The sequence below is a fragment of the Haliotis rubra genome, unplaced genomic scaffold (assembly GCF_003918875.1).
Source record: "Haliotis rubra isolate DU_JTF1 unplaced genomic scaffold, ASM391887v1 Scf680, whole genome shotgun sequence".
NCBI classification, from domain to species: domain Eukaryota; kingdom Metazoa; phylum Mollusca; class Gastropoda; order Lepetellida; family Haliotidae; genus Haliotis; species Haliotis rubra.
Genome location: NW_025767391.1, coordinates 213,979 through 227,166, shown reverse-complemented (window position 1 = coordinate 227,166; position 13,188 = coordinate 213,979). Strand labels below are relative to the sequence as shown.

The 13,188-nt window shown below is 40.5% G+C and overlaps 1 protein-coding gene across 1 annotated transcript; it reads left to right on the top strand.

The window, feature by feature from the left end:
- The first annotated feature begins 2,279 nt into the window (after positions 1 to 2,279).
- Positions 2,280 to 13,188, top strand: LOC124258056 (solute carrier family 23 member 1-like). The gene is made up of 5 exons (XM_046692133.1): positions 2,280 to 2,415; positions 3,535 to 3,788; positions 10,260 to 10,533; positions 11,153 to 11,248; positions 13,073 to 13,188. Exons 1-5 carry the CDS (start codon positions 2,280 to 2,282, stop codon positions 13,186 to 13,188), a joined length of 876 nt encoding a protein of 291 aa, XP_046548089.1.

Sequence of the window (13,188 nt, the reverse complement as noted above, 5' to 3'; positions counted from 1 at the left end):
CCTCACAGCTGCTGCATACCGCGACCAGGTGCTCACCCCTGAACTCGTTCCTTTCATGGCGGCTCATGGCCCAGGTCTACAGTTCAAGCATGATAATGCTCGGCCGCATACCGCGATGTTGACACGAAATTTCCTTCAAAACGCTGGAATCAACGTCATAGACTGGCCATCGAGGTCCCCTGACCTTAATCCAATAGAGCACGTTTGGGATGCACTTGGGAGAAGGCTTCGTGGTCTTAGGAACCAACCTCAGAATTTGCAGGAACTTGGCGCTGCCTTGCAAGATCAATGGCGCAGAATCCCCAACCACGTGTTCACAAGCATCAGGGAGTCGAATGCGCGGGGCGGCCATACACGATATTGAACTGAGAAATTTCGCATTTTTATTCTTGTGACTTGACATTCTGTATACCAATGTTTTGGAACGGCGATGTAGCCTAATGGAACTGATTATGGCACTGTCAGTGTATCGAGTACATCACACAGATCTCAGCAATGAAATAATAACAAGTTAACCATCTTACCATCTCTAATTCTTTTATAGTGCACTGAAGAAAGAATGTGAAGTTTCTTTTTTGACTCAGTATATGTGGTTTTGTCATTGTGTAGAAGAATGTAACTTGCGTTATAATCTATGTTAATATGTAACTGAAACATTGTACGAGGTCACATAGATTTTAATACCCAAAGGAAAGGGTTAAGGCCACTGTATATTCTACCTTTTCATAAAACATATTTAACGTATGAAACGTGATATGCTTTTATTCGATTATGATATACTTTTACATGCAGTTTATGAAGTTTGCTTCCAAATCAGACACACAATTCATGAGTAATTTGTCATTTATGAGTAGACCTGATCGAATAAGATTTGGGGATTGAAACAAGGCACTCAGATCAACCATTGCTGCTCAACACTCATGTATGTGAACATGCCCTTGATCTTATCCCAAGCACATCATGGACAATATGAATATGTCCCTTATATCTCATGATTGTGGTAAGAGCCTACTGAAATTGGAAAATGGGGATCATACAGGGCTGAAATATTCCCGAGGCAGCGTTAAACACCGTTTACTTGAAATATATCTGGCCTGATACTTGGAACCTATTTTCTGCGAATTAAAGAACATCTAGATATCCGGGCTAACTATTGTTTGTAGTTCTCTCAAAGCCTAATCTTTGTTGCAGTTGTCTGGAAGTTTAATGGCAGCGTCTTTGGTTGAGATACTGGTTGGTTCAACAGGAATGGTCGGTGCTATGCTTCGTTACATTGGACCTTTGACCGTGGCTCCTACAATAACACTGATAGGACTTTCCTTGTATAAAATCCCAATAATATATTCAAGACCATCATGGGAAATTGCCATCACGTAAGTACCTTTAAGCTAATATATGTCCAGTATGAAATATACCTTCATTAAGCTTTGATATATCTGTCTATATACTCCATTCTGTAATTGGTAATTGCTTTTGTCCATGTCCTATCTTAAGTAAAGGAATACTAAAGGACAGAACACCTCTGGTAGCATTCATGATTAAAACACTCGTCTCACATGCAAAAGGGAAATATACTTATTGTACGATTCAGAATAGAGAAGTGCTTCAGACATCGGGTGTGTTACAGATGCCTCCAATTTTGAAGTTTTCAGCAAGAGTCATCACATGATATGATGCTGATTTCGAAGGATGGAGTGTGTGGAATATTTCTCTACATGAAGGGAAGGTTCATTTGAAATCTACCCTTTTGTCATACTGTTTTGTGAAGAGTTAAAGTAATAAATAGTAACAAATATTTTCCAGCTTTGATATTATTCGCTATTCATCTTTTATGTCAGAGCTGCTATCATGGTCCTCGTGTTTACCCTCTTCCTTAACAAGATGGAAATTCCACTCCCCTCCTGTCTAAGGAAAACACCGAAGCAAGGGAAGAAGGGCGGTTTTCGTCTTTTCGGATTACTTCCGGTATGTCTAAAACGTGTCCACGTGTCCCTAGTGTCGATGATAATGTCTCCCTATTTGACGATTTTGTTGATCGTTATTATCAATTTCCAGTGGCACATTTAATATGATGTCATTGATGTTGGGCTGTATTTGTATACATTTTTATATTTAAAGGATATATTCTTTACATTAATAGTGACGGTTTAAAATATCCGTGATTGTCAAACAACCTTAGTGAATCAAACATTCCAAAAAGTGCCTGATTATGAAGAAAGACGCAATCTGAAATTCGACATTTGAGGAACGTGTTTCAGATCCTGCTCAGCACCGTTTTGATGTGGATAGTTTGCACTGTTTTGACTGTCACCAACGTCTTCCCCGACGACCCAAGCAGTGTTCGTTATATGGCGAGGACGGACGCTAAATCGTCGCTGATACATCTAACTCCCTGGTTTATTTTCCCATATCCAGGTATGTTGCCACAAACGTATTGTGAGGAAACTGATTATTTCCGTGAAAGGTGTATACGTGACCTACAGAAGGCACTCGGATCTCCCAAAGATGAAGTCGTATTACTATTCGGAAAGAAGGGGCAAGGATCAGGGACACTTTGGACCAGTGTTACCTCTGAAGGACAAGGCTCTGACCAATAGCTATTGCCAGGATGACTGTTTCAATTTGTCTGCTAACTCCTACTTTGTTGCGAATATGACAGCATGAGTGTGTACATACACAACTGGGACATGGTGATATGTACAAACTGAGCATAATAATGTTTACACCTATAGTTCCAACGGGCACCAAGTAGTAGAGGTATGATTAATTCATATTGTGGCAATGGTTCTGGTTTAACATTTTATAGCTATAACATATCATAATGTTATAATTGGGATTTCACTTTCTCAGTAAAGTACAGATTCACGTACTTTGGCTTAGGCTACGTTCCATCCGGGATTTGGACCCCAACTCCAGAGTCAGGCACCTAATGGCCAACACACAACCTTCAACCACCACAGTTTCCACATGTGTGACATGACCAATTCCAGATGACAATGAGATATTCTGTATACGATAACAACATTCTTGTTTGTTCAACTTGTGTAAGTGTGAAGATGTACTAGCCGTACTTTCAATCAATCGGGCTCATACACAAAACAATTTATTACACATGAAGTCTGGAATCGCATTTTGAAATGATCCATATTCAAGCATTAGATGCGTAAATATAAGCCTTTCTGGAATCCGTCTCCTTCAGTCTGAAAGATAGAACAGTTTAAAAACACGAAACTGTTCAAAGTTCTGTCCTCTTGTCACAAATAACACATATTATTCGATAGAACAGTACTGGATAGTAATTTCACTTGTCTACAGTCAACAGCGATATACAGGTATATTGGTAAAGATATATGCCATGGGATACACAAAATTGGTTCATTTTGGGTCTTTCCTTCTGCAATACCCTATGACAGAGAAATTTCAGATTATATAGACAAATGTTATGGATCAAGCATATGGTACTTCCCATTTTCTAAAATGACACTAAAAAAATCACATTATTAAAAAATGAGATGGGGTATAATCTCATTTCAGGTCAGTTCGGAATGCCAGGTTTTAACGTTGCGGTGTTTATCGGGTTTTGCGCATCCTTCCTTGCATCGTTGGTCGAGTCCGTGGGGGACTATTTCGCTGCGTCGAAGGCATGTGAAGTGGATACTCCGCCAAATCACGCGGTAAACAGAGGGATCTTGATGGAAGGGATAGGTGGTCTACTATCTGGTGCCACGGGTGTCGGCCATGCCACGACGTCCTACAGCAGCAACATTGCAGCCATTTCTGTGTCGAAGGTAATGTTAGACATGCCATACATATCTCACGTTGCTTCACACAGGGGTTGTTTCACACAGACGTCCCATCATTAGCCACCAAACTGTACAGTTTTCCCAGAAATTATGGGGATGATTTTTTTCCTAATACTGATAATAGAATTATAAAATAGGTGTTACATTACGTAGTAAGGCATTCAATAAAGGAGGCAACTCTTGTAAGCTTAAGAATGAACCCTACTTCATCATGATTTATATCCCCTGGTGTAGCAGACGGCTTATTTGTTGACATGACAGATTTGACAGCAGAAGAGGAAAGAAAGCTGGTTCGAGATGATTTTGAAAGGGGTGTGACTAATGCAAAAGAGTTACCTGGTAGACATGATATTCCTCTGTCTACAGTATACAGAACTTTGAAGAATATGCAAGTGCAGGGCTCACGAAAATCAAGAATCTGATAATGTTTTCTTTTCTGATGAAAGTGCTGTCTGGACTTTTCCGAACTGTGTGAAAATGTGGACAAATGATACCGTGAAACCTATCTACCAACGCCCAAAACAGCCCGAAATTAGACATGTGGGTTGGGATATCATCGCGTGGAGTGACGCCGTTGTGTATTTTCACTGAACATTTGACGAAGGAACGATATGTTGGCATCTTAAATGGTCACCTCCTTCCAACGGCCCCGAACACTATATGAAGATATTTGGATTTTCCAGCATGATAACGACCCAAAACACACTGCTGGCTACTCAAAACAGTGGTTGTCGGACGAAAATGTAATGGTAACGACATCGGCGATGAATTTCATCATTTATTTATTTGATCTCACTTTATAAATGCAAGAGTTAAATACTTAAAGCCAAATTTTTATACCAGACCAAAGTTTCATAAAATATATACATTAATCAATAACATTAAGATAGGAATTGTTAGAAAACTCGTTTTAGTCTGTAATATTATTATAAATATATTTAATGTATGCATTACTTATTCATCTGTATATATGAAATACTCGACTGCACATATATTGTATATAACTAAATGAATATATTTAATTGTAACATATATGTATCCTCATATGCCACTATCTGAGGCCTGAGTTGAAATAAAGTTCAGTTCAGTTCAGCAAGGAGGTGTCACAAAGTACTGAAAAGACACTTACACTGTAAGAGATTCATATCTCAACATATTCATTTACGTAAAACATATATACATGTATCAGATATTTGCCGAAACAAGTTTTCTGGGAATACTATATATAACTGTAGCTTTAATGGCTTGTATTGACGTTGGGCTTTATAAAAGAATATTGTGTTCGAACAAAAGCCGGCTACTAATTGCAGAGAAAATATTTGTGTGTTATAAATCTGTGACCTATACATCTTGTATCCCCCCAAAAATAAGGTAAAGTTAGAGAAGCGAATGATTCATTTTGATATACACTAACACACCATTGTATCGATGTGTCGAACTTACTGACATCTTGAAGCAAAAGCTTGATCCCTTCGTATGCTTTCTTCATTCGTCCTTTTTTGGCTGTGTCGATAACTCGAAGTGTTTACACACGATCCTTCAACTTCGACACAAATGTGTTTGTCTGTTTATCAACAAATTATGCGAATGACGCAACGCTAAATTTTGCATTTTGTAGGCATTGTTATTGGTTGTTGGTTTCAGTCTCATCTGTCTCTGGATTGTGACGTATAATAAAGCCATGGCATCGTGAAACATAAGATACTCGGATAAGATACTGCTTGATAGCCATGATCTAGTTCAACATGTGAATGTCCCTACTCATGGAAATGGACATACTATTGACTGGGTAGCGTCTAGAAGTCCTTGTGATGTCTGACCATTTCTTTATTGTCTTCAGAACGTCTCTGACTAACCCACCGCCTCAACTAGCTGAGTAGAAATATCGGAATCTGACATATATCAATCCAGAACTATTTAGAGAAAACTTGATCACCTTTAGAATACAGCACCACAACTCCTCGTGAGGACGATCTCTGCCGTAGGTCACATGTCATTAAGACAAGCAACCAGTTTGTGAGAACCCGTCGGACGCGAACCCGCGACCTTCGGATTGTTAGCTCGACAGCTAACCGACTGAGCTACGTCCACACTGTTGCACAATGTGCAAATTTATCGAGTCATTCCTGTGACGTCACGGAAATGAACGGAAAGAGTCGAATAAGTCACGGACAATTACGAATGCTAAGGGTAGACTTGGTGTCGCGTGATTTTATTCTTCGGACAATTGCCGAATGGATCCGATGCCATTTGGCACACTCGTCCCATTCCGTAATCTGCAAGATAACGTGTGGCGTGGAATGAGCCGATATGCCTCAAACTGAAAAGGGTTGTTGACGTCAGGCGTCAGACGTGGATTTCACGGTGCATGCATGAATGACGCGCTTTTATATAAATCGGTGATTTTGTGACAGAAAGGTGATGTAGGGAACACTGTAAGGATAATGTGGATCGCACTAAGGAACGAGGGAGACATGAGCATGTGTAGTGACGGCACGAGGGTGAGTTAGCCTTCGAATCATTACTGAACAAAATTTATTTTGCTTGTGAAAGAGGCTTGAGTGCAAATTCCAGGCTCAATTTCCATTAGCCCAAAATTTCTACATTAACCCATTTCATAATGTACTTTCGACGTTTTTGGTTTCCCGTTTTTGTGTGAAAAAAAAGTATTAAAATGCAAAAAAGAAAAACAACAAATGGTACTCACGTATTACACCGGACATGTACCTGCTATATTGGATTAAGTCCCTAACCCTAACCCTAACCCTAAACCCTCAGCCCTAACCCTAAACCCTCAGCCCTAACCCTAACCCTAACCCCTTGAAATAATCCTAATAAATAGAATGCATTGACCGAACCACCGGACAAGTACCTACTATATTGCATTAGGTCCCCAACCCTAACCCTAAGCCCTAAGCCCTAAGCCCTAACCCCTAGCCCTAACCCTAACCCTAACCCTAACCCTAACCCTAACCCTAACCCCAATCCCTTGAATTAATCCTAATAAATAGAATGCATTGACCGAACCGGCACAAACACGACTGACTAGTGTAATGCATTATTACCGCTTCGAAAAATAAAATACTAATAAAACACTTTTCTATGTAATGGTGCAAATTACTGAATGACAAAAATATATATGTAAATTTAAAAAATTACAAAATACAAAATACACAAAACATAACACCTCAGCAGCCTGTAATACAAATAAATATGAGCGTATTAGTGAAAAAAAGAAAAATATTTCAAACTGGTGCTTGCAAAATATTGCGCATCCGCCGGTATACAACTACTGGAAACTCTCAACATCGTTGGGCTTATGCAATGACATAGCTCGTAGAGATGAAACACCAGTGAGCGGAGCTTATACGCACTCGCTGAGCCAGACAACCGTGTTGCCATGCAGGCGTCATAGGGCATTGTATCGAGAACGTGCTTTCGAACAAAATCACATTACATTACGTAAAAGGGTATTATGACGTATTTTTAAAGTTTGTGGTGCTGTATTCTAAAGGTAGGCCAACACTTCACTTGTCCCAAGTCCTCCCAATGACCTAACGGATCTTACTCATTCGTATAACGAAACCCTTTCTGATCTTTATAACAAACACGCTCCTGTTGTTGTGAAGAAGCGGAACCAGCAGAAATCCTGAGTATTAAAAGTATTCCTGGTATTGTGACGATATTCACAAGGTGGTATTGTGAAGATGTTCACAAGGCTAAACAGCAACGCCGAATAGCTGAGCGACAGTGGAGAAAGTCAAGACTAGACGTCCATAGACAGATATGAAAAATAGCTAGAAATGAAGTAACAATGGTAATTATGAAATCGAAAACCAAATATTGCCAATCCAAAATTGTGAAATGTACTAACAATTCTAAGACCTTACATTAATTTGTTTCGTCGCTCGTGGGAAAAGAAAAGAAAACTGTTTTCCCTCCTCGCACCATCCTCGATAATCTCCAGGGTATACCTTCCGATAACTCTCCACTATACCCTGGATGTATCTACGGCTCGGCCCGATGATTTTATTACCTCCCTTTGCTTTACCTCCCTTATCACAGTAACAATCAGATAAGCCGCCGTTACCACCGAGCTTGCCAGTGGCAACAAAGATACCAGTCGCAGCCGCGAAAATTTGGGGGGAAAACATACAGACAAATTGACAGGTCTTAAACCTTAAAAAAGTATATGCAAGAACTCCTTCTACCTCTTTCAGAGTACCTCTGCAGCAATATATTATTGTGTTGCCAAATTTAATGTAAAAATAATAGCAGAAGTGGGGATTATTTTGTTTTAACGGACTGTGACCTGTGACATGTGGCCTGTGGTGTGACCTGGGGCGCGGAGCGATACTCACTCGAGAGACAGCCCTTTAAACTTTTATTGACTGTATATTATAAGGAGGAATGTTAATGTATATTTTTATGTTGTCAGAAATAAACTGACCTTTCCCCTAACACTTTGTTATTGACATGCATGGCCTGACGAGTTAATCGGTAAGATAATTTTAACAGCGAAAGTGAGGTGTGATTGGTACGCTCAACTTCCCAGCGTAGACGCCTGATTGGATAAAAAGCCAACCAAGGGAGGTAATAAAATCATCAGGCCGAGCCGTAGATGGATCCAAGGTATAGTGGAGATTTATCGGAACGTATACCCTGGAGATTATCGAGGATGTCCTCGCACCTGTGATAAAAATCTTGCAAATGATTTCAACTCCTATTTTGTCTCTAAAATAGAGAATACGTAACGACTTGGATAATACATGCTCTGGAGAAGACACAGCTTTTGACTCTGCTGCGTTTTGTGGAGTTCCTTTGGATTGCTTCACCAAGCTTCACCTTCTCTGAGAGCGAAATTCTTACTTTGATAAACGAAAGCAAATCCACAACATGTGATCTTGACCCGATGCCTACAAAGTTTTACATGAAGATATTGATGTGCTTATTCCAGTGATCACAAGGATTGTCAATAACGGTCTCTCAACAGGATCAGTCAAACCTCTTCTAAAGAAGCAAGACTTAAACATGTCTTCCCTCAGTAACTACAGATCTGTCTCTACCTATACTTCCTTTCTAAAGTGCTTGAAAGGGCTGTGAAGTATAGACTCACCTTACATCTTGTCAGATTTGGCTTACTGGATAAGAATCAGTCTGCATATAGGCCAGAACACAGTACTGAAACAGCATTGCTTCGCATTATGAATGATTTGTTGACATCTGTGGATGGTGGGTGTGTGGGCTTGTTGGTATTGTTATATCTCTCTACGGCATTTGATTCCATCGATCATGAACAACTCTCAGCAACACTGTGGGAGTCGATAGGTATTGTAGGATCTGTGCTGAAATGGTTTATGTCATACCTTTCTGGTCGAATCCAGTCAGTTTGCATCGGTGACTCCAATTCTGAAACTGCCGTCCTAAAGTATGGTGTTCCTCAAGGATCTTTGCTGGGGCCCATCCTGTTCACACTATACACTTTTGATCTGTTCAAATATCTTTCAAACTCTAGTGTAAATCATCATAAATACGCAGACGATACACAGTTTCTCAAAGTTTTCTTGCCCCAATATGCATGCTGCTCCGTGACTGAACTAGAAGTGTGCACTGATAGCATCAAATCCTGGAATGACTATGCACAAGCTGAATCTAAACGACAGCAAAACGGAGGCTCTACTTGCAGGAACTCTGCCAAAACGGTTGGCTGCTGGTGTGAAGACTGTTCGAGTAGGGGACGATTACAGTTTCAGAATGTGTCAAGAATCTTGGCGTTGTTTCCGACAATTATCTATCAATGGATGATCACACACCTAAAATCTGTTACACTTGCTATTTTCATCTCAGGAATATTGGTTCCATTAGAGATCTTCTCTCTCCTGATATGGCGCATATACTAACAAGAACACTTGTATTGACAAGCCTTGACTATGCAAATAGCTTGTTGGGAAAACTAACCCAGGAACAGTTTGCCAAACTCTCGGACACTAAGATCTGCTGATCAGTTACTTCTTAAAGTACCCAAAACCCGCCTCAAAAAGTATGGACAGAGATCATTTGCTTACATAGCCCCAACTATGTGGAACGATATTCCCTTGGGAATAAATATAGCCAGATCATTGGCAACATTTAAAAGCTGCCTAAAGACATATCTCTTCCAAACGTTCTATAAAGATTAAATTACTAGTGAAAATATGGCATCTCTACTGCAGTGAATTTTAAACTTGTGTACCGCTATGAGCAGGCACCAAGTGCCTTGGAGTTGTTTTGGCGCATTACAAATCTACCGTATTATTATTATTATTATTATTTTATGTTTAGATCTATGTGTATCTAAAATATTTTTGCTTAATATAATCTGCCTGTATGATTGCTAGAACTACTGAGTCCGAATTAGGTTTCTGTGTTAGTTTTCTGAAGCTATGCGTTAGTGATTGGAGAATTTTACTGTTTCAGACAGCGAGCAGGCACGTGATGATCTGTGCAGGAATGTTGCTGCTTATCTTTGCCTTCCTTGGGAAGTTTGGTGCTGGGTTGGCTTCCATACCCAACCCAGCTTTAGGGGGTGTCCTCCTCCCAACGTTGGGGATGCTGGTCGCCCTTGGGTTGTCTACACTCCGTTATGTCAACTTGACTTCGTCCAGAAACCTCACAATTTTGGGGACGGCAATGTTTGTTGGTATATGTCTTCCCGAGTGGATTAACTTGCATCCAGACTTTATCAACACAGGTATATAATGTGCACTCGTATTAATAGTAATGACATTTATCTTTCGCTGTCTCCACGCCATGAAGGTATGCTGAAAACGCATAAACACATCATTACCCCGGATAACCCAAGCTGCCTGTTAGGCGCCAGAAGGTTATAGTCGCATGACGTATGCCACCCGGTACGCGTTTTCTGCTGTGTGAGTAGAGGCAATTTTGAACAAACTCGTTTGCCTAAGGTGAGACCACGTGTATCACATGTGCTTCGTTGTGGGGCAGGGCTTAAGTCCTAGAATCTCTCGGGAGTCAAGCTGCCAAACGCGGTCACCCATCCAAGGACTCTCCGCGCCCAACGTTGCTTAACTTCAACTGATTTGTGACCTGAGCTCTATGCACAAGACCGCACACACTTAACAGTCACTCTCGGCGATAAAAGTAAACAATCGCGTTGTTATCGAGGGGCCTGTCAATTTATGCTTGGGATAGGAAGGAGAGGGAGGGGTTGAAAGACAAATCCCGAAAGTCCTTGAAATAAAACATGCCTTCTTTAATTTAAAAAAGAACATGTATCTTTGGCAGGACCTGTTAGGTGTTTTATGTCTAGTCATGGTAAACATTGTACTATTCTTTTTTATTTGCAGGAAACACTGAAGGTAATGCCATTCTGAAAGTGATCTTTGGTACCCCAATGTTCCTGGGCGGTATGATTGCTGTGATTCTTGATAATACCGTGAAAGGTAGGCACAGTATTATACTTGTACTTGTTACAGACACTGTATTCAAAGTAAAGAGGGCATGGGCTTAAGTGCAAGCGGTTTCAATGGTTACAATGTCGATTACATTGCCGATTGTCTCTCATCGGTACCGATCGTTCCTGATCAATCTCTCGAATGACTTTTGAAAGGCCACTGTCTCAGAACTAGTGCAACGGGGACTTAACTCAAACTCATCCTTAAGTTTCACATTTTCACAAAATGTTGTTCTGTGTCCCGGCCGACACTGTGATAGACACTGGTGGTCCGCCATAGACTGTATTGAACCGCAATACTCCTCATCGCTCCCAAAATGGTTTTGTTTGATCTATGCATCTCAGTTAATCAAAGGATAAAATTACAATTATTCCAGGTTCGATTGAGGACAGAGGAATTGCAAAATGGCGGTCGGTTCCAGATTCCAGCCCTCAGGAAGGGGAAGCCGTCACGAATAAGATTTCCTCGTCGGTTGCATATGGTTGGAATTGCGTACCAAGTCTCTACAACAAGCTACATTTCCTGTCTTACCTGCCTTTTATGCCCCCGAACAATGAAATACACAATTTGAAATACTCGTCAGAAAAAAATCACATCATCTAGATATCAGGTGCTTATACACAACTTTGTGTGGATCCCAGATTTGGTCTCTAGTTCTCGAATCTTTTCATCAGTTGACAAATAAGGGGTCCGCTCCCTTATGGTACCTCGATGTAAGCCATACATCAATACAATGTTACTTGTTACGTTTTCTTCTGTTTTACGCATTTTTAGGAGTGTGATCATAGATTTGTTTCAATTATTTAGTGTTTGTTTACACCCGTGAAGGTCCGAGTTAGAATATTGATCTTCAGTAACCCTTGCTTGTCGTAAGAGGCGACTAAAGGGATCGGGTGGTCAGGCTCGCTGACTTGGTTGACACATGTCATCGGTTCCCAGTTGCGCAGATCGATGCTCATGTTGTTGATCACTGGATTGTCTAGTCCAGATTCGATTATTTACAGACCGCCGCCATATAGATGGAATATTGCTAAGCGCGGCGTAAAACTAAACTCACTCACTCACTAGTGTTTTTAGTTTGTTGTTTAACGCTGCACTCAACAATATTCCAGCTATATTGAGCCTGGACCAGATAATCCAGTGATCAACAGCATGAACATCGATCTACTCAATAGGGATACGATGACATGTGTCAACTTAGTCAGTGAGGCTCAAAACATGTTAGCCATTCCTCGTATGTTGTCTTTTCCGGTTTAAATAACGGCGTTAATACCTCTAACCTCACAAGACGTATGGATCTATAACTGTCGATGAGTTTATTCAATCTCTACAAATTTGTCTGTCAAGACTTCAGTGGACAAGAAGTTTATTAAACACATCCCTATACAATTATCGCATTGGTCGCTGGTAACAAATAAGGGCGCGTGTGCCAGGGGTTACGACCGGCGAGAACAAATGTATTGTTTAGGAGGACTAATCGACTCTGCTGTCAATAGAAGGAAGGGGGTGGGATGGACACAGTTGAAGGATATGCTCTTGCGATATGCTTATATGCTATTTCGGTACAAAGAAGAACAAAGAAAGCCAACGCTACTATTGAAATACTATTACAGAAATGTACATGGACAAATGTTATGATCCATATAATACTTGTGAGTATATATACAGTAATATTTATGGAGGTGCTGAAGTGAGTCAGTAGGTGAAGTGGTCAAAGTGTTAGATAAGCTCTAATGGCGTCCAGTGTTATCTTGTTGGGGCCTTAATTTCGGTTTCTGTAAGGGTGAAATTTAACTCTTTCTGTTCTGGCAGGTGATAGGGTCCGGCCTGAAGATACCATATTGGACAATAGAATAGGTTGTGTTCTGGGAAAGAAAGAAGGAAAAAGAGCTCGGAGAAGAGAGGGTTTCCAATATAGCATTGGGTAA

Coding starts and splice junctions, on each gene's coding strand:
- LOC124258056 (XM_046692133.1), top strand. CDS start 2,280: ATGTGGATAGTTTGCACTGTTTTGACTGTCACCAACGTCTTCCCCGAC. Junction 2,416..3,534: donor GTTTATTTTCCCATATCCAG/GTATGTTGCCAC, acceptor ATCTCATTTCAG/GTCAGTTCGGAATGCCAGGT. Junction 10,534..11,152: donor TCCAGACTTTATCAACACAG/GTATATAATGTG, acceptor TTTTATTTGCAG/GAAACACTGAAGGTAATGCC.